The sequence below is a fragment of the Poeciliopsis prolifica genome, unplaced genomic scaffold (genome assembly GCF_027474105.1).
Source record: "Poeciliopsis prolifica strain line A6 unplaced genomic scaffold, Auburn_PproV2 SCAFFOLD021, whole genome shotgun sequence".
Classification (NCBI taxonomy): Eukaryota; Metazoa; Chordata; class Actinopteri; order Cyprinodontiformes; family Poeciliidae; genus Poeciliopsis; species Poeciliopsis prolifica.
In genome coordinates this window covers 9,108,366-9,129,650 of record NW_026562396.1, presented here as the reverse complement: position 1 = coordinate 9,129,650, position 21,285 = coordinate 9,108,366, and the positions used below count along the sequence as shown (strand labels likewise).

Below are 21,285 nucleotides of genomic sequence, written 5' to 3'. Positions count from 1 at the left end.
TGGACTCTGAATTCAGGCCGACTCTACGACAAAATATAAGTCAGGCTCACTTTTTTTTTGCGAGAATAAAGATATAATGTAATTAAAATACACTTGTAATAATATATTAAGTCTTCATATGACCAGAATAAAGTCGTAATGTCAGGAGAACGAAGAAGCAATTTTATGAAAACTAAAAAGAAAAAATTACTTATCCAGGTTTTTTGCCCTAATTAAAACATTCTTCTAGCAAAGTTGCATCTTTATTCTGCTACTATTATGACTATATTCCTGTAATTAAAAATTCTCAAGGCCTGGCTCTAATACTAACTCACAAAAAAGGAAAAATAACTTTTTGAAAATATTTCTTATAATTTGTCATTTCTTTAACAGAAAACAAACTGACAAAAAAAAAGAAAAACAAAATCTGAGATTTGATTTTTAACCCAGTCCTACAACAATTTGGTGAAAACATCAGGCGACGTACCACTCTGCAGGAGCGCCAGGAATGCCGCTGCCAGCAGAGGGCACCATAACAGCGTTCCTCTCCTCAGTGAGAGTCAACCTCCACTCCAGCAGCTGCGCCTCCCTCTCCATATCATCCTCTGTCTTTTCTGGACACAGACATGATAATATTTATGTCAGATACAAAGTGAATCATTTTACAACCCTTTCCTCCAACCTCCTGATAAGAAAAAAAAAACTAAACAAATAACATGCTGTTTTTTTTTGTGTGAATATCTGTAAATGTTACCTGCTTTGCTAACCAGGCTCTGCAGATGTTGGTCCAGGTATTCCTGTCTCTTGGTTAGCGCAGCCAGCCACTGCCGCCGCAAACGTTCCAGATCTCTGTCCTATCCAACAATGACTCGGTTAATGCGTTCTGTCCTTAGACACAACTTCATCCAGCGCGTTCTGAAGCAGAAACTATGGATGTTGGTTTGGCGTACCTGGTAGCTGTCCATCTCGTCTCCTTCCTGATTCGCTGTGCTGGTCCTGATCTCCACGCAGCCCACCGACACGGCCAGCACGATCTCTGCTATCAGCGGCATGGTGCCTGAGTCCTGAACCGAGCGGACGTCCACCTGGACTCGCCTCGACTGGCCCTGGGATCGACATGAACCCAAGCAGCAGTTTGAACATCACAAATCAGCTTTTCATCCTCCTCTGGGGTCATGTCGGCGGGAACTGTGCAGGTTTTACATCCCTACCTGTCGAAGCTGGAAGATTCCCCCCGTGCTCACGTCTCTGGCCGGAACTACTTCCACCGGGACAAAGTCTCCGTTTTCGTTTATTTCCAGGATCTGAATCCACAGTTCCAGGCGACGTGTGACCTCGCTCCACCTACCATAAACTTTTTTTAGTGTTTTTTACAAATCAAAATCTAAAAAGTGTGACATGCATTTGTATTTAGCCCTCTTTTCTCTAATACTCTGAAAGTTGTGAAGCAAATCCAGAGTCAGAAGTGGCTCTTTGAATTTTCCACAATGGTTCTTTCTATCTCTTGCTAAGATGATTTAAAAAGAAGAACCAGTGTTTCTAAATATGAATACAACCAAAACAAAATGCATTTGCTGAAACATGGTATTTTTGTCATTAGGTTTTTTAACAACCTTTTTTTGTACAAATGTCATCAGCTGATTTTATTTTAAAACCTAAAAACAGAAATAAAAGGCGAGGTCTTAAAAAAAGAACATTTTCTACTGTACATGTTCATCAAAAATGAAGATGTCATGTAATAAACTACACAAATCTGAACTCCATGGAAGAGCGTCAAGAAGACATTTTTAAAAGAAAGACATAAAGGTGGCCTGAATACATGGAAGACACAGCAAACACCAGAAAGAAGGAGCTCTGGTCAGATGAGAGCAAAACTGAACTTTTTAACCTACATGCCAAAGTTCACATGGTGAAGCATGGCGGTGGAGTCGTCAGACTTTGAGAAAAGATAAAGGGGCGAAGCGCAGAGCCATCCTGTTAGGGTCTGTCTGCAGAAAGATAAGTGAGTGTGTGGGTCTACCTGTCTCGTAGCGTCCGCGTTTTGGCCTGGATGATGCTGAGGTCCCACAGGGCCGGGTTTCTTCCTGCGTCAGACTGCTTGTGTCCAAATACCTCGATGGCAACCGCTCCTTCAGTCAGATACTCGATGAAATCCTCCGTCACCGACACCGCCACCTCCTTCAGCATCAACAGAAAATCACATCTGTTAATCACCAAATAGATTTATCAGCAATAACTAAATAGATGTAATTCTATTTACGTGAAATGACAAATCAAATGAATGCCAACAAATCGATTACTGAAATAATCGTCAACCAAGCTAATAGATTAAACGTTAACTAAAAAAAGAGAGAAAACCATTCGTTCATGCTTGAAAACAACAACACACTCAGAGCAGTAATTAAGCCAAAACTGTATAAAATATATACATCATGTATTGAAGATAAAGAAAACTCTGTGAATAAGTTTGACTTAAAATTCTTAAAGTGCCACAATTTTGATGACCACTCCTGAATATATCAAAAGAACAAAAAATAAACGCTTTATTCCGATGCAATGTTGATGTTAAGTCAAACAGTGACTAACCCGTCACTGTCTGTGAGATTTTGAGAATATTTGTAGCTGTATCTTTTGCTACAAATGATCAAGCATTTATTTTCTTATTGAAGGAATACAGTTTTATTTACATCTTTTTTATGTATTTACAATATTGTATTAAAAAGGTTTAAATAAGAATATTTGCAGAATGTGCTGATTGTTTTTATCCAACTAATTGATATAAAAGTCAAGAGAATAATCGAGGACTACAGTCATGGTCACTTGCAGCCCTAAAATAATCTTAAAGTACCGATCACTAATCAGAAAAATACAAATATTGACATTCACCTTGCAGCTGTCAAACACCACCATGCAGTGCGGGTCCTTTGAGTTGGGCGACGAGGAAGATGGGTCGACCTCTGGGGCCACAATAGTGGGCTCAGCCTGGTCCCAGAACGAATACTGACAGAAGACAAAGTTGGACAGGTGCTGCGGCAGACCGGTGGCTTGCAGGATCTTTATCTGCAGTTACACCCAAGTCGACGTCAGAGTCAGCATTTGAGTAAAAGTCCACAGCGTCTAAAACGGCTTCAACGACGAGCATCGGCGTTGCTTACCGAGCAGACCAGTTTACGATCCTCAAATTCAGAGTCCTGGTTGTTGTCGGGTTCGTCTCCTCCCGCCATGTTGTCCTCCAAGCCCCCTCCCACTCTCATGACCTCCACATGCAAGCGTCCTGCGACCTTACGAAGGAAAACAGAGGGGAGGAAAAGGTTAGTTTCTGTAATAGTGCTTGAAAAGAAGCTGAGAAGCCGGGGTTGTACCTCTCCCTTTTGGTTGATGATGGGAACTGCGTACTGCAGCTTTACATCGTAGAACAGACAGGAAAGGAAAACGTTGGCGACACCGATCAGACTATGATTCTCCTGCTCATCAAAGAATGGGTCGGCTCGGCGGAAGTATGAACGCATTACCTGGAGGGGAAGGAGTAGAGGAAAAAGTAGGCTCGTCAGAGGTTTCTGAAGTAAAACAACATACTCAAATCTAATTGACTTCCTCTCAGCATTTACAATTTCTACTTCAGTAATCTTGGTATCAAAAATAAGCTAACAGTTGGGAGACTCAATCAGAAGTGTAAGTAGTGGACAGGCTGCTGTAGTTTAAGAGAAAATGAGGATGGAACATAAATGATGAAGGTTTTCAGACTGTAGGGAGAACTCACTGGGTCGTCTTGGTGGTGGACGTGATAGTCCTGCCACTCCTGGTAAAGCTCTCTCATGTCCACCAGACGGTTCTCCATCTTCTCCAAGCTCCAGATCTGTTTGCCTCGGCACCGCCGTCGAACCTGAATGGCCGGTTCGCTGAGCACCGCGTCCCGCTGCAACGCAAACACGCCGAGGTTAACGAGCTGCAGGTAGAGGCACGTCGGCGCGGCCCCCGTCAGAGGTTCATTGGGAAGCGCGAGACCTTGCGGTTTGCGTTGAGGTTGTCCGACGGGATCTGCAGGGTGACTCTGTACTCAGTGTGGCGCTCCAGCTCGTCGGAGATGAAACACGCTTCCTGCACCAGGAGGTTTGCTCTCACTATCTGCTCCCTCAGCCTCCGGAGACTCCTCACCAAAACCGCCTCCCTGGAAGAGGACGGGAAAAGGCCGTCAAGTCAACAAACAGTTAGGAGGAAGACTGTTATCAATTAATGATATTAATTAATATATAAAATATAAAAGCACTAAAACCAACAAAACAAATGAGTTTTTTTCCTGCTCAACAATAATCTAAGAATATCATAAAATAGAAAGTGTGATACTTAACATTTTCTATTAATATAAGACTTTAATTTCTTAGTAATAATTTCACTCTAATAATAGATAAAAGTTTTAATCTGCATTGACCCTAACCCCCGCCTGCACTTTGGACAACCCTGGTCTAAGAGGATGAATTTAGCTGAAGAACTGGAATGAATTTTAATCAAATAAACCATTAATAGACAGTTAATCGTAAGTCGATTCTGTGTTTTTAAATACAGACCCCAAACACGCTCACACACGCACACACACATACACACACCTGTCTTCACTCCACTGCCTCAGTCTGCTCTGAGCGCTGGTAGAATGGCTCATCCCTCCCACACTGAGCCGCTCCAGGCTGCGGTAGTGAGATTGCTGTCCCTGTCCTGTATGGACAGACGTCTGTCCTCCAGACTGGCCGGTGGACAGGCGGTCTGGGTTGAGCTTCTTGCGGAGCTGCTGGAGCTCCTGCTCGTACATCTGCCTCTGTCGCTCCAGAGCCGATCGCTTCTCTTCCTCGTGTTGCCTCTCCAGAGACTGGAGGACCGCCTGCATGGGATCTGAGGACAGGCAGGACAGATGAGCAGAAGAAGAGGAGACGGGCTAACGGTCTGCCTGGCAGGGAATTGGTGCAGCGCTCTGAAAGGTTCTCTCACCGTTGCTGCCCAGGGCCTTCATCATGACCTCGGTCTGAGCGAACTCGTAAGAGAAGCTGACCTCGCTGGAGACCTCGCTGGCTGTGTCGCCGTCGGCGTCCAGCTGCTCGCTGCTGCCGCTGTTCTTCAACACGCCGCCTTCGCCCTCCTCTTCCTCTGCTGGCCGCAAACGCCGCTTTGCCAGATTGATTCTTCAATTAAAATAAATACGCGTCAGTGACTATAAGGGTTTAATGTAGCTTTTTAAAGAATAAAAAAAAAAAAGTAAATGACACAAAAAAGTTTTAATTCTAGAAAATGACACAAATTTGTTTTTTATGATGAGGAAATGAGAAAATGTTGCAAACTACCTGAAGAAGTGGTTGTTTCCCCAGAGGATTCGGTCACCGTGGTGAAGTTGCAAAGCACTGGTTACTGGAGAACCATTAACACACGTCCTGTAACACCAATGAATGCATAAGACCTTCAGTAAACAGGTTACTGATACAAACTCAGTTATTTCTATCACATCAAGTTAGATACAAGTGACAGAGAAATCCGATGAGCGGAAGAAGTCGGTGGTTAGTTGGGAAAGAATGAAAAAATATGAAAAACACTTATTTACAAATAGTAAACACATGCCAACACTTTCCGGTCACACTGCCTGAAGACTCAACTAGCTAGTTTTAGCGATGTATTTAAAAAAAGCATGCTGTGATTCAACAATCCTTCATTTTAGACGTGCTGCACACGTTTCTTATGACGTCTAATTAAATCTCTCTGTTAAAAGCAAAATGCTTTTTTTAAAATTACATCTGACTGCAAAATGTGACGGTGTTGATCTGACTCTGTTTATTGGCATAGATGCAGATCCGTACAGACCTGTTCTCCAACTCTCCAACTCTACTGTGGGAATCTTGGTTGTCCCTACCAGCCTCCCTCCAGGCTATTTGAGTTCAGCTCATTTGCCTAAAATGTGTTACTGTGGAGTTCCTCACCGAGCGTTGGGGTGGGGGGTGAGGATGACGGCAGTCTCTGCTGTGATGTCGATGACGCAGTGCTCTGCCTGGATTCCCATCCCACACAGCTGGATGTCCTGGGAGTCTGCTGAGCCGACCCGCGTGTGTTCCTGAGGCACAGCATTCACATGGTATAAATAGGTGATCCAAGGAACCATCCTGCAGAATACATGCATTCCACCATGACGAGGAATACGTTGAGGCGTCTGTACCTTTAGGTAGTACACCAGCAGCTCATTGAGGGCGGGATCTGCGTTCAGGTTGACAAGAAAACTTTTATCATCTCCAACTTTGATCCCTGAAGACTGAAGGGAAATCCCTAGACTTTCCAACTGCTTCTGACGTTCCTGAAAGCAAACACACACAAAATAAAATACTGATCCTGATTTCAAACACCGGCTGTGTTGCCGACCACTTACTTGTGCAATCTCCTCGGTTTTTCGGAGCTTCTCCTCCCAGGTGTAGGTCATCTCTTGAATCAACTTCTCGGACTCTTCCAGGCGCTCTTTCAACTCCGGAGCTTTCATCGACTGCGGAACAGGAAGCCGATGATAACGGACAGAAAGCAGAGATCTCTTAATGACTTAGATTGCTGAAGTAGGCTCACCTCGGCCTGAGTGAGCTGCACTCGCAGTTTCTCCACTTCTTCCCTCAGCTCCCTGATGATGCGTGCATTGGGGTCTTCGTTGACGACGGCGTGGTTAACGATGTTCTTCGCTCGGTCGGCGTAGCGCAGCGTTGACAGGGTTTCCTCGTAGTTGTCTGCCGCTGGGCTCACTGTTGCCACCATGGCTGTGCGACTGTTGCCCCCCAGGCAGTCCTGCAGAAGCAGTACAAACAGATAAAGTGTCGAAACAGTGGAAAATTCAAACGCGTGCTTGAATAGTTCAATCAAAACTATTCAAGTTTTACCTTCAGCAGCCAAGTCAGAACAGAGTCTCTGTAGGGAACGAACTTGGTTTTGTTCTTCGCCGTTCCCTGTTCAGCTAGCGCAGAAATGACCAGACCAAGTGTAGTAAGGGACCTGCACCAAACAATACGTATGACTATGACTAACGTATTTAAGGTCAACTTACATTTTAAAACGAATCGAAGCCATTTTAAGCCCTTAAATTTAGATAAATGAATTTAAGACTTTTTAATGATGCTTTCACATCTTGGTGATCTGATCATTACATGTCCATTGCCCTTGCTACTTTATGTTATGGATTTCAGCTCCAGAAATAGATGTGGCTCACATGGAAACACGTTGCAAGTTTCTGCTAAGAGCTTTGCTTACTTGTTGATGTTGCTTCCCTCCTTCAGTCGTTCTCCTGCTGCTCCAGTTTTTGCTGCACGTTCACTTCCAGCCAGGTCAACCAGACTTAAACGACTCACCTTCTCCCCACTCGTCTACAGAATGAACAAAGACAGACATCTTTAATTCTTTCCACCCATTCACCTTTATTTCTCAGGCTAAGTTCACAGCGAGTCATGAGGCTCAATTTCAATGTTTGGCTGAAATCCATTTTCTTTTCTCTTTTGTTTTGCGTGCTGAATGATGTGACGACAATCAGACTTGTGTCCCCTGAGCGACCCGAATGTGCAAAAGAAGAACATAAAAGTCACACAGCAGGGCACTCTTTAGGGAAGTAATAACAGATGTCACTGCTTATGGATAGATTTTGAAAGTTTATTCAGCATTGAGAACCTGTCGGAATTGTCACACAATCATTAAAAGATGAAGGGAAAAAAAAGGCTTCAACTAGTAGCAGTGGCATTTTGTGGAGCACTGACTGCAACTTTTGTAGAGAAGTCTGTCTGGATGAGTAGTCAGAACCAAGAGTGATAGGATTGCAATGTGCTTCAGTGACCAACTTCTTTCAATTTCCTAATTAAGATTTTTTTTCAGCCGTTGTGTTACATGTTTGCTGCTTCTGGTGCAGAATTATGGTGCACATTTCACACCAGCGACATGTAAGTCGGATTAAATGTGACATGACTGTTCAGACTGCAGGCACTTTGAGATACACACATGCAATAGCCACAGATCAGATGTTTTGAGGGGTGAAAAGATCAGAATTGAGCCGTTTAGTCTGCCGAGGGAAAAAAAAAATAAAAAATTGGATGTCGGTTGCATATGGGCAAAAGAAAGAAAAAATAAAACAGATTTGGGTCACATTTGCCAGCTGCGTTAACATGGCCTTAGTACCACTTGGGTACCAAACAGTAAATGTTTACTGTGGAATGCAAACACGTTGTCTTCTCCACCGACGCCATATTTAGACAAAGAACTGTCAGAAACTCTTGCTGAAAAGGCTTTTTTTCCCCTCCGTTTCCCTCCCACTGTAACTCTAGCAGGCAGGTATAAGTACCGATCTCATCTCTCGGCCGCTGGTGTAAAGCTTCCCTCTGCATTTTTCTGAGGACTGTCAAAGAAGAGGATATCAGGTCTCCATCTGTGACTGCTCAGCAGCTGACGAGGTTGAATCTAACACCTCACCAACACCTGATGTCAGCCCGTCGCCACGGATGTGGCTCCAATCAACCTCTTTACTTTATCCGAGGAAGCTCAGGGCATTGAAGCACATTGTCTCACACTGAGTCATGTAAAAAATACATGCCCGCCACTGCTTTGTGAGATTTGTGTGACAGATCTCCAAGATTATGCGTTCCTTTTATCTTAAACATTGGAGTCTGCTTTTCAAATGTTTCATCTAGCATCCCACTGAAAATCTCAGGCTGAGTTTACACACAACACTGAAAAGACTCCTGAAAAGACAGAACGGAAAGATGGGAGATAAAGAGCCGGCAGCCCAAGGTGCCGTGATACAGATCAGCCCCAAACGGGTACGGCGTTGCATTCCCAGAGGAAAACTCACTGTTGAACAGGGGAGATTTTATCATCTGGATGAAAGAGGGGAAAAAAAGGACACAAAAGGAACTGAAGTTGTGAAAATGTAAGAGGGAACATATTGGAGTTGCTGCTGACTGTAACCAACAGTAAATAGTCTTTTACGCTATTTTGATTCAGATCTAGATGCATGATCAAGCAAGTGACATAATGATGAGGTAGCGATAATCTTCAACGTGGTGTTTTGTTTTCATGATTAGAAACTCTGTAGCCAGACTGGGTGATAACCAGATCAGGAGGCAGGATGTGCAGCGATAATGTGTCAAACTACTTGGCTGCAGTTTTACCAGATCAACAGTCGAGATAAAAGTAACTAAACACCCATTGCATTCATCAGCAATTTGAACGGAAAACGACCAAATAAGTTGTAACTAAGTTCAAGGTGCAAACAAGAGTACAGAGTGTTTTCCTGAATGAAACTAATGTTTCTTAGAATGACTCATTCAGCAGTTGTGGGTCTTTACAACGTTATGGCTTTAAAAGTGCAACTTCAACGACAGCCTCCTGCAGTGCTGCGCACATGAGCATTGATGACCTATTACATTAAAAGGAAGTGATGCATCATGTTGTGAAGTGATAAATCAGTGTGGAGAATCTTGTTTATGCAGCATTACTGCAAGCTAAAATTATTATTTTTCTAGCCTCAAAACCAACAAATACGGTTTTAATGTGATTTATGAGCTAGCAAAGTGACTCACTCGCTTGATGAGTGACCAACTTGTTGAATGACTGCGTGTGTGTGTGTGCTGAAAACAAAGCAGGCTGTATCAGCTGACAAACTCGCAGTCATGTCTGTGAATTATTAACAGGGTTTGGTGGGAGCCAGAAATAAGAGCGAGTAGTAAAGTGGGTCAGTGAGGAAAGAAGGAATGAGTCACTGAGGTCTTTCCTCTAAGAGACTCGCCGTTGGGACCGACACCACCGGGTTCGGTAACTACCTTCATCTTCATCCCAGAGGGCGGCGGATTGGATTATTTGAATTTCTACTCCTACTTTCAGTAATGGCTGCATCTGAGGGCTTTTACTAGTCTGACTGAGGTCGAGCTCAGTCAGAGCTCAGTTGAAGTTTCTCAGACTGGACGGAGAAACTGAAGAGATTCTCAGATTCTTAATTCCGTGAAACCAGGAACTAAGAGAATGCATGATGCAGGGTAACATTGGCTGATCAAGGTTTAAGTTTAAAGGGTCTCTCAAGATCTGCTACATCTACAGTTTGTGACTCCTCATCATAACTTCACAATCTGATTTAAAATCATATGTTTTCTCATCCAAAACTAAGATTTCCAGGAGAATTCCTCCATTAATGGTTTCGCTTGCTCAGCTCTATGTGTGTATGTGTGATGTCATCTTACCCCAGACTTCAGGTCCTTAAGTGTGTGTGTGAGGATGATGTTGAAGACGGCGTGCGATCGACTGCTCTCCTCGTTCATGTTTGTGGCAGCGACCGTCCGAGATTTATTCCCCTCCGACATCAGAGACTCAATGTCCTGACGAAACAAATAAATTCATTAAAGATGTCAGCAAAGAATTATACAAACTTTACGCTTAGATCTATAAAGCTATTACATTTTCCGTGTGTGTTAGGTCTTGATTATAGAAGCTGCCACACAGGTTCTGGTTTATTGTCACTCACTCTACAGACTAAGTTGTCCTCGGCCATTTTTGCTGTCAAACTAAGAGTTTCAAGAGTGACAGTCTGCCTGATGTCTCATTCATCACTACAGAGAAGAGCAGGAGTCTCTCACTGCTCCACACAGCTGACCTGCTGTAATAACATCACGAGCAGTCTTTTCATAATATAATTTTAATTACAAATTTCTGATACTTATTGAGTCAGTAAGTAACGCATTTCATTAAATTGAAATAAGGGATAGGAATAAATAAGTTGTGCTTCTTCCTACTCCCTTTCAAATAGAAAAGTAGTGGGAAGCTAATTATTTTGGTCCTAGTTATGTTTGGACATGTTTTCTCTTATCCTACTGGTTAAAACCTGTTTAAAATAAATAAATAAATTAAAAGAAAATGCCTTTTTTTATGTGCATCCCCTGTTTTTAAAGACTGCCCACATTATTTATGTGATTAAAATATATTCTCTGTTTTTTTCCCCTCACACTGTAGAGTCACTTCTTCATCTCCTTGTATGCCCATATCATGTGACATGATTTGCACATAGAACTTGGATCATATGGCTTGGATTTCCCCAGCCGTCCCAGAAAAGTTGCACAGAAAGCAACTGAAACACTGATCATTAAGTTGACCTATGAAGGAAAGTGAAAAGTTTCTAAAGCAGAAGAACAGGTTTCTCTGGAAGGTTTGTCCTCATAAGGCTAATATGTACCAAAGAGGATCAGGGCCACTGAAAAGAGGAGAAAAAAAATTCTGGATTTAAAGGCAATATTCGTAGTCAAAAAGTGTCAAAGGAAAGCAAACAACACCAACAGTACGATAAAAGGCATTGATAGCCTGATAAGATTTCATCTCTCAGTGTTAGTTCAGCTCTCATGTGTGGGTTGAGAAATTACCTTAGTAATTCTCAGGAAGTTGCTCATTAGAGCCTGGAGGATTCAGTGTAATGCTCTCCCTTAAGCACGTCAAAGCTTTATCTTTGTGTTTTGCAGTGTCATACCTTTAAAAACAATCTTACAAAGTATTTTTGGTCTAGTTTCTTGTGCAAACGTCATGGCGAACTTGAAATAAGATAAAACTAACTTACAGCAATATATCCAAGCTTGTTTAAGTCAGCAATTCCTTAATTTTGATGAAAAAATGCTAGTTTCACTGGCAGATTATTTCACTCACAACAAGACATGTTTCCCATGTTACAAGTGAAATAATCCGTCAATGGAACTAGCACATTTCATCAATATCAAGGAATTATTGACTTAATTCATACTCCTATTTCTGGCTTAAAAGTTACTTGTGAGTTATTTTTGTCTAAGATATTTGCACTAGAAACTGGACCAAAAATACTTCGTAAGATTTTGAATTGGAGCCTTGGGGTTTTGAAGGTAAACCAGCAGAACTAGTAACAGGAAAGCAATTAATTGACTCCAGTTGGATGAGAAAAGCTGTTTAAACATGCGGAACTTGACTTGAATGCAAATCGAAGCAGCAGAGGAAATGCCAGAGTGAAAATGCAGCCAAGCATCTTTGGGAATCTAAACCTCAAGCAGGAAATGTGATCACCGACAGTAAATGTAGAAGATAAAAGTCAATAAGCCTGGCAGAGAAGAACGAGTGAGCCACAGCTTTACCTTGTAGCTAGCTACGGCTAGGCGTGACAGGCCATCGACGTAGGGACCCAAAACTTTGTGCTCCCTCACCCTCAGCGTCTGTCGGCCCCTGGACGCAAAACAAGACAGAACAGGGTGAAGAGACAGACGGACAACATGGCCACTGCTGGCGTTTGCTCTTGGTGCTTTGTGTTAGACAGGGGTGACGGCGCCAGCTCGGCTCTTCCTGATGGTCACTGAACTCGGCTCGCAGGCTTCACCGGCACACGGCTCTCTGACCCCAATTCTGTCACGCTCCCGACAACTTCATCATTCGCGGATCTGCGGCCAAGGCGCATATGGCTGTCAGATGGTGAGCTTCATTCTGGGTCACTTTACCAAGGTTAAAGGTTTTGTACAGAGGGAGGGTCAGAGGTTATGGTGTCTGGGGCAGCAGACGGTGGCCTGAAGCCCTGATTTACTGCTGACCTGCTGGACATAAACTGGCCTCTATTGGTGGCTGCAGTGCAGGCTGCTAATCTTATTATCTGCTGACCACTGCAGCCATCACAATGCAACCTCCTCTGATTTATTAGCTCAACGGGTTTGAAATACTTACAACTTTACTACAGGTTAGCCGATAAACTTTAAGTGTTTTTGGCCACCGCTTCAATAGGTTTGGTAAAGATGACTGAATATTAATCAACTGCAAGAAAATAAAAAACGAAGACAGGAACTTTAGAGCAACACAATGAAAAGAACAGGCATTCAGTCTCTGGAGGATGTTGCGGTGTGTTATGTGATTGTTGTGGCCTTAAGTTTCTGATTTTGTGGAGCCTTTTTCTAAAAGCTGTAACATTTTTTCCAACTTCATTTCTGACTATTGTGACAATAAAACTTTCTTTAAAATATGTAGAAAAGAATCACGAGCACAACTTCTTTACAGAAACTAAAGAGAACTGAGTTTATTCCTAGCATTTACTTACTAGCAGCGAATGTAAAATAGATAAGATTAGTATTCTTATCGACAAGGTTAATATGATATATTGGCATGGATTAACTATTTATTTAGCTGACATTATGTGAATGCAGCAGCACTACTTCACTTGCTCGGTTTGTTTGGAAGAAAAAACAGCTCCACTAAACAGCAGCCCTCCCCACGATGATCAGTGGGGATTGCAGTTCCCTGGATTAGCACTGGGTTAGAAAAAAATATTTTTTATAAGTTGTCTTTGTTTTTTCAACTGAATTAGGACTATTTTGCCCCGCTGAATCCAAAAATGACAAATTTTTCTCAATCAGGTCAGGTTTTTATTGCAATTTGATCTTCTGACTAAATTGATGACATTTTTGTGACATTATCAGTTCATTACCGTTAATTCCCATCCAAAAAAAGGTTTTAGGAGAAAAAAAGTTTTCTAATAGTGTATGAATTAAATGCTACAAACTTGGATTTCTGCAAATTGAACAATAAACCTTGATAAGATTAAGTATGTGTAAATTAAATATTATGTCTCCATTGTTTAAAATTCTCCGTCTCTTTTCTCTCCTGATGGAGTCTCTCCTCCTGCTCATCACTGATTGATCAGATTATCAGCAAACTGACCCAGATGTGAGAACAAATCATGCATTTTGAAGCTCATGTTACTCCGTAGTTCAGAAAGTTGACCTGATGGAGCAAAAACCAACGTGAATTTTGGACTCAGCATATCAACATGACTCTAAAACAGTTGAAAACCACAGATGATTTTTTTGGCTGTTGACAGGTGTTATTGAATAAAACAAGCATTTGACTGAGAGGAGATCATAGCTTTAACAGAGAGACTCTACACTACAGGCAGGACACAAACTCTGATATCGAGTTTGCGCTGGAAGTTTGGCGGGCGTTCCTACCCCTTCGGGTCGAGCAGATCTCGGACCTTCTCGTTGTAGATCTCCATGTAGGACACCTCTACGGTGAAGCTCTCCTCCTCCCGCTGCTCCTCCTTGGTTCGCTCAAACAACGCGCTGCAGAGTCGAGGAATCAGCCCGGGCTGGTCGCCTGAGCCCATCATGGTGTACGACTTCCCTGACCCTGAAACAAATGTTACAGGCATGCAAAGGCGTCACTGGCGCCATTTTTTTCTAACGCTTTATTTACGAGAAAATAGAAATTAAGTCATCAGTTGACAGAACATCACATACACCGTTTATACAACACACAAAACAAGATGTGAAACAATGTTTACAGATATATATAGAAGCCAGAGTTGGTGAATTACCAGTTTGTCCATAGGCAAATATGCAGGCGTTGTAGCCCTGGAAGGCGTTGTGGAGAAGACTTTCCCCAAGGCACTGGAAAACCACCTCCTGACCTGCAAGGAGGTCAAGCCCAATCTTCACTTTGTATGTTTAGGTATTTAAATTAAAGTGCGTGAATTCCTGTGATGAATTCTTAAAGACGCTAATAACAAACTGACCTGCAAATTTTTCCTTATCCGTTTCATCCATGGACCAGAAGCAATAGTCATAGGCAAAAACCTGAAGGAAACAGCGGAGGTGTTAGCCATTAAGAAATCTGGCAGCTACCCAGAGAACTTCAAAAGTTAAAGTCCAGCTATCAGACATGCCGATCTGAATTGCAGGGTAAGCTATTCGCGTAGCTGGAATTGTGTGGCTGGGAGTGACTATCAGAGAACCAGGTTTGTGCTTTGAAATTGCAAAACTTTTTTGGTAAAGCTTTTTACCTTTAATCTGTATCACTTTCAAAATTCTGTAAAATCCTCTGAGGTGGACTTTACAGTAAATGTAAATGGACTACAGGAGTGTTAATCATCAGGTGGCATCTGTTTTGTCCTTTTAAATAGACTTTTTTTCATTTCTGCCCTTTGCAGAATTTTTTCTTTGACTCAAAGACTTCGACATGTTCAGAAAAGAAAGCATGCTCTGGGAGACCATTTCTACAGATATCTTGGTGGCAGTATTATGTATTTTCTAGGCACATAGTAGCATTTCATAGCATAAGTAACTTGCTAACTTCTGTTAAAAATATATTGTCCATGTCAAATATGAAGTGAAAGAAATTTGACTTCCTGATTTAACGCCTTGAAATTGGGCCTCTATCTCTTTAAAAGCTCCTGCTATTTCTGAAACTCCACTTTCAGGAAGACATCACAACATCACATCTCTTAGCATTTGAAATTGGGCTGATCTTCATATGTCATGCTGCAAAGCAGTGCACAAATATTTCTGCTGAATGAGGGGGAAAAAAAACATAAATCCTGAAAACACTGACATGCTGTGATGTGAAGCAGCCAGCAACGCTCAACGTTTCAAAGTGAAAAAAAAAAAACTCAACAAAACTAAAAAAAGCCACTTTAAAACAGTTTCTTTTTTTCTTTTCTTTTCTTTTTTGTTTCATTGCCTGTATGGCTCCACACAGCTCTTGAACCTAGTAGAAGTTGAACAGCGGTGCCTTTGTTAGACACAGAGATGATTCACAACACTGGAATCGGGTGAGAAACGCCTGTGTGTTGGTGTGCGCTGTTACCTTGGACTGATTTCTGGTGATGTTGGGAATTTCGAGGTCCACGGGAGGAGCATGTGGAAAGACGGATGAAATAAAGAGCACATTAATAACAGATATTCAGCAGCTGGCCATCCTGAACTCATAAGAAAACATTTTTAGATGCGTCTTTACTTGAAATGAGCATTGGATTGGAAATGTTGATGTAATAAGAAACCAAAAGCAACATTGAGACAAACACTTACCCCACTTTTTGTCAAGTGACCGAATGAAACACTCGGTCATATGGAGATTTCTCAAAAATATTACAGATAAGCCCATAACAACAAGCAATAAATCAATCAATTGCGTAATAAAGTAAAACGAGAGCAATTATTTTCATTCAGGCAAACATTTTGAGAAATGCTGCAAACGTTTGACACCCAGTACAAAGTAGTTAGTTTGCACCACCTGCCGTTTTGCCTCTTTTCCTCGTCTAAGATGAATGATTCTCATTTTTTGAAACGTAATTTTGGTTACAGAGACTTTATAGTCTATTTTATTTATTGTTGTTTCAGTTGTTTTAATTATGTGAAGATATTTAAAAGGATTTTCAGTTCCAGTCTTAAATGTTCTTTAGAAATTGAAGTTGTTTTTATCTTTGAGTAAGTAAACCTGCATTAATAAACCAATACTATTATTATTATTACTATATTAGTTGAATATGGACTCAAAACAACAAGATTATCATTTACTGCACTAATCTCTGGGACGATTTATGGCCCAACAATATTTGTTATTGTGACGGGCCTAATTATAGAGGCTTTGAAAAGGATTCCTGTGTGGGTTTTGGGTCTCAGACAGAGATGGGTGAGACCTTCTAGAGATGTCTGTGTCTCTATGAATTTATGTCTTTGGGACAGGGTGGACGTGGAGGGTGGGGGAGCTGTTGCACACTGAAAAAAAGATGATGGCATCCAAAGGTTACTGGGTCACAGTCACACCAAAAAAATGGACACATCTGGTGTAGAATGTCTCTGACGAAAGCAAAAACATTCAAACACACAACAGAAAGACGTGGCGATATTTTCAAAGAGAAAAGAGAGAACTATAACACAGAAATAAACTGACAGCGGCTACAACACATTTGGCATTGGAAATTAGGCTGATTGAAGTATTTATTTTAAGTAAAGAACAAATAAAACATAAACGTTTGGCTTTGAGAACTTCTGCAACCTCACAGGAAATGATCTCATCAACAAATGAGACAGATAACTTCTTAAAGAGATTTGCTAATATGATGACTACAAATGTCCTTGGACTGCACCTGTGATAGTGCTAAATAAAACAGATATAGTTCAAATTCATGTTATAGACAAACACAGATAGACTAAAAAGCCCAGTTTCTTTACCCACACCTGCATGAATATGAGGAAAATGATGGAACCAGTCTCTACGATCTTCAACAGACCAATAATTAAACTCATCTAACAAGAATTGGACGAGTCTCAAATGAGTCCACCAGATTTTGTTGGAATGTCCATCCTCTTAGCCGCCTCTTTTCTCTTCCTCCTCCTCATTAGGATAAGGAACAGCAGAGCTTTCATGTGACATCTTGACAGACACATCCTGCAATTATGTCAGCAGCTGGAAAAACAACCCTTTTCCTGGATATCTGTTCAGTTCTCCACCAATGGGAAAGCTCTTTGCACTCAAACGTCCCCCTATTCCTCCGTAAAAGCATCATAAACTAATGTTAACGACTGAACCAAGTCTGGGTGAGTTGGAGTGTTATCTTTTTCATCCCTTTTTTTTTTTTAAATACCTCCATTTCAAGAAATATGCTTTAATGTCTTTTACTTGAATCCAGTTGTAGGATGAGACTGAAGAAAAGAGAGCTGGTGATTTACAGTCAGTTAAAAAAATAATAATTCAAAGTTCAGGAGAATCCCTCAAACATTCTAAAACACAATACCACCTACGTCGGGCTAAATTCTTGGCCTGCTTAAGTAGGTCAGTCACCTCAGCTTCTATTTGTTTATCACTGCATTTTTTCCTGAAATAACCAAGATTTTCATCAGTTACAGAACCAAATTTGTTTTTTTTTCAGTAAATTGAAACCAGAAAGACTCTCCATAAAGCCTTCTACATCAGACCACAATGGCAAATACGTTGAGCAAACGTCACATTTGAATAGTTTAGTACGTAACACTTATACATAAAATGCTCTTCTGCCAGAGCTGAGCTAAAAAGCCCAAACACCTGTTTCCCTTTATCCATGCACATTCTTCATGAGCCACCAGGCTGTAGCTCTTCCACAAATCTGCCAGCGATCTGTAACACTTCATATTTCAGATGCTCGCCTGCTGACAAGCAGACGCTCACAGAACACAAACAGGCTCAGTTCCTCCTATCAGCACTTTAATTGAATCCAGTGGCTTCTTATGACGCAATTAACGCCTTCACTCCTCTGCTTTTTTTCTCTTTGGCTCCCGCCAGCCGTGTTTTATTTTAAAACATGCTGGAGTCACATTTTTCCTCCAAAGGGAGGATACGGTGGAGATTAAATGGTTCTCTTGGAACATACTTTTTGATTCACCCTGTTCTGAAGATATTTTTTGTCTGCCTGAAGGGCTTCTCCGATCTGGACGGACGAGGGATGAACGCAGTCTGGCAGGTTTTGACGTGCTTAATGATGACAGCTGTCATGGTTGCTTCGGAAACCAACGGAGAGAGGGGTCATCCATTAGTGGAGTTCGGGGCTCCCCCCCCCCAACCAATGGCTGAGGAGAGCGAGGCGGTCAGGAGAGTGAAGAACCCGCCTCTCCTCCGTCCTGAAACAATTCTATTTGCTCCTCCTCCCTTCAGCCTGTCGCAGTCATTTAAAAAATAACTTAATGCATGAATGCTTTCTCTCCCCCTCTTACTCCTTTCCCTACTGTTATCACATTCTCCTGACCCGCCCCCCCTTCTCCCACACCGTAGCATCCACAACTCTGTGGAAAAGAAACAAGGAGTGGAGGATGGAAAGAAGGTTAAAGGTAGCCAGGAGATTTGAGGGAGAGTGAGGCTGGGCCTGGGACAGGAATTTTAAGCTCAAACACAAAGGTCAGCGTTACACAGTGCATACTGAAGGTCTGAGTACAGTGCATACAGACTGCAGGACAATGGATTCTCATAGTGTGCAATGACTTCTCTCGCCACTGTAAGCAAAAGGCTAAAAGAGGAGCCATTTCTGTCTCCACGGGCAACCAAAACCAAAGCAAACGAAGGTAACTCCTTGAAATAAAAAAGAAAAAAAAGTGGATTTTTTTCACTAGAAGATGCAAAAAAAAAAAAAATAAATTTGAGAAATACAATCAGATATTTGAACATATTTAAAAGTTTTTGGCTTCCAATTAAGATTGATTTAACGTGCTGATAACTCATAACATACAACCAGGATGACAAATAATTATTTATCACTTCAGCTTCTTTTATAAAACATTAGAAATAGATTAAAAGAGGCAAATAAAATAGGAATTGAATAGGAACAATTCAATTCGTATTTTAAACATTTTACTCCCCATTGCTTTATCGTATGCTTGTTTGTTTGTAGCAAAGGATGCATCTGTACCTATTAATACTTCTATCGTGTCAAAAGCTCAAGGCTTTCTGTTGGACAGAATGTTAATATAATGTAACGCTAATCTGTTGATTATTTTTTAGATTAACATAATAATTGGACAACAAAAAGTGCTTGAAATATTTTTTTGCAAAATTTGAACAAGAATTGTCTGTTGACAGGTTCTGAGTAGAAACTACTTACGAAGAAGTTCTTTTCTACCATTAAATCAAAATGTATTTATTTTTCATGCAGTTTTGAGCTGATTGCCGCTCTGACCGTGTTGTTCTTTTAGCAAATGGTTGTATTTGTAGCAACTTGTAATTAATCGTTTTCTAAATTTGTTTATAATCATTTCAATCATCTTTTCATCACGATTAATCCAATTCATCCTTTCAGACCTACACACAACATGGATTTTAGTCACCCGGGGCCAAACACCTTCCTTTCTCCATCGTCTTAGGAACCAAGGCTCTTGTCATTGCATCACCCACAAGAAGCTGATCTTTGTCAGCAGAGCACGTCAACATCCAGCTTCACTGGTGCAGAGCAAACAGCCCTCAGGTCACCATGCAAACCACGGCATCTGAACATGGAGCTATGCCGGGGTTAGTCATCTGCTTATCAGGAAGAGTGGCACAAAGTGACCTGAGCCTGCTGTTTCAGGGCATCTCAACCACAAAGCCTTTGCTAAGAACAGAGGATGCAAATAAAGAACTCAAAAGTTAAAGAGAAACAATAAAAATGCTGCAATTTACAGCCATATTTCTATAACAAACATCTTCGTAGACTCAGAGTTGGAAATTTGAATATACAAATGACTATAAAAACAAATGATTTAATAGTTTCTTGTCTTGGAGTCGGTCATGTAATATATGAGCTCTGTAAGAGGATATCCTTTCTGGAGCTCATTTGTATGAGATGCAAATGAGCATCAGAGGTTCCAGGCTCGCCATTGTTCCACACTGGGTTTAGAAACGTGTTGGAGTGTTGAGGTTTGGCGCTCACAGAAAACTCACATCATAAAGCTCATATTTGAAAAGCAAATGATCCAGAATCAAATCTGAAGGAAGCAAGAATGCACAGAAATTATTTATTTACTTTTTTTTAGTAAATGATTAATAATTCAAGGTTGGATCAGAATGGGCTCAACTAACAATTCAGTGTTTTGCAAAGGTATTTGTAAATTTTGATCTTTGAAAAAGTTTCGTCACATCTCAACCACAAACTAATTTATTAAGTGGGGTTTAGTGATGTGGTTAGCTCTGTGTAAACTGTGTGCACTACACTTCCAAAAGAATTAGTTTGTCTGACTTCAAAAGAGAATAAACATCTGATTTCTAACCTACAGAGTTTAATATGATGTCACTCCTTGAAGCGAGAATTGTTCTGACTGTCTATCAATAAGGGTCAGTCGAGGGCTTTTCTGGGAAATTTGATCATTACTCCAGAGTGAGGTCACACACTGGTGTTGGATAAGAAGGCCTGGTTTGCAGTCTAGGCTCTAGAGCCTAGACTTCAATACCGAACCAGTTCATCTATAACTACTAACTTTGCTTTGTGCACTGGTGAGATTGTTGTTCCCTTTCCAAAAGACTGTTAACTTTTATCTGTGACTGTTAGTACAGAATCTGACATGATACACGTGTACAAGGGAAGAATAGCAATGATTGTGTTATGCCAAAAAACAATCCTGTTTTCCAGTTATATGTTCCCATAATTAAACAGAGGGAGATCTGATCCTGGAGGCTCTGTTATCTCGAGCAAACATCACGCACCTGCAACACGCCAACTTAACTGCCTACTTCCTCAATGAACTCAACCCCGTCTATCTCAACGAACATGTAAAGCACTATGTCAATGTAAACTTCCCTCAAACAAACAAAATTAAAACAGCATCTGCACACTGAGCACAGCAGTCAGTCGGCCCATCCGGCTGTTGCCTCTTTGCCCCTTTGTCGCAGGGCAATGGAGAGAGAAGCTACAGCTCCGCTCTTGTTCCGAGCTCCATAAACGTCACCAAGGGAAGTTTATGGTCGACAGATGCTCGAGTAAATGAAGCTTCTTCCCCCCCCTCCCTCTGCCATCTTCTTCTCACTCAAGGAAGGAGGCACCCCTGGTCATCAGCAGCGACC

General features: G+C 41.5%; 1 protein-coding gene across 3 annotated transcripts in view; it reads right to left on the bottom strand.

Annotated features, from left to right (window-relative positions):
- kif13ba (kinesin family member 13Ba) overlaps nucleotides 1–21,285 on the bottom strand; it is a 40,544-nt gene that overhangs the window by 10,335 nt on the left and 8,924 nt on the right. For all 3 annotated transcript variants that reach the window (XM_055044764.1, XM_055044765.1, XM_055044766.1), the window contains exons 3-27: nucleotides 15,592–15,604; nucleotides 14,522–14,582; nucleotides 14,324–14,416; nucleotides 13,956–14,136; nucleotides 12,105–12,192; nucleotides 10,203–10,337; nucleotides 7,237–7,349; nucleotides 6,870–6,981; nucleotides 6,565–6,777; nucleotides 6,377–6,487; nucleotides 6,170–6,304; nucleotides 5,937–6,067; nucleotides 5,310–5,396; nucleotides 4,960–5,150; nucleotides 4,584–4,863; nucleotides 3,985–4,147; nucleotides 3,740–3,895; nucleotides 3,342–3,491; nucleotides 3,135–3,260; nucleotides 2,866–3,039; nucleotides 2,000–2,157; nucleotides 1,191–1,323; nucleotides 930–1,085; nucleotides 734–833; nucleotides 467–593 (exon numbers count right to left, since the gene is read on the bottom strand). In XM_055044764.1, coding sequence (XP_054900739.1) covers nucleotides 467–593; nucleotides 734–833; nucleotides 930–1,085; nucleotides 1,191–1,323; nucleotides 2,000–2,157; nucleotides 2,866–3,039; nucleotides 3,135–3,260; nucleotides 3,342–3,491; nucleotides 3,740–3,895; nucleotides 3,985–4,147; nucleotides 4,584–4,863; nucleotides 4,960–5,150; nucleotides 5,310–5,396; nucleotides 5,937–6,067; nucleotides 6,170–6,304; nucleotides 6,377–6,487; nucleotides 6,565–6,777; nucleotides 6,870–6,981; nucleotides 7,237–7,349; nucleotides 10,203–10,337; nucleotides 12,105–12,192; nucleotides 13,956–14,136; nucleotides 14,324–14,416; nucleotides 14,522–14,582; nucleotides 15,592–15,604 — 3,387 coding nt within the window. The remainder of the gene's footprint in view (nucleotides 1–466; nucleotides 594–733; nucleotides 834–929; nucleotides 1,086–1,190; nucleotides 1,324–1,999; nucleotides 2,158–2,865; nucleotides 3,040–3,134; nucleotides 3,261–3,341; nucleotides 3,492–3,739; nucleotides 3,896–3,984; nucleotides 4,148–4,583; nucleotides 4,864–4,959; nucleotides 5,151–5,309; nucleotides 5,397–5,936; nucleotides 6,068–6,169; nucleotides 6,305–6,376; nucleotides 6,488–6,564; nucleotides 6,778–6,869; nucleotides 6,982–7,236; nucleotides 7,350–10,202; nucleotides 10,338–12,104; nucleotides 12,193–13,955; nucleotides 14,137–14,323; nucleotides 14,417–14,521; nucleotides 14,583–15,591; nucleotides 15,605–21,285) is intronic.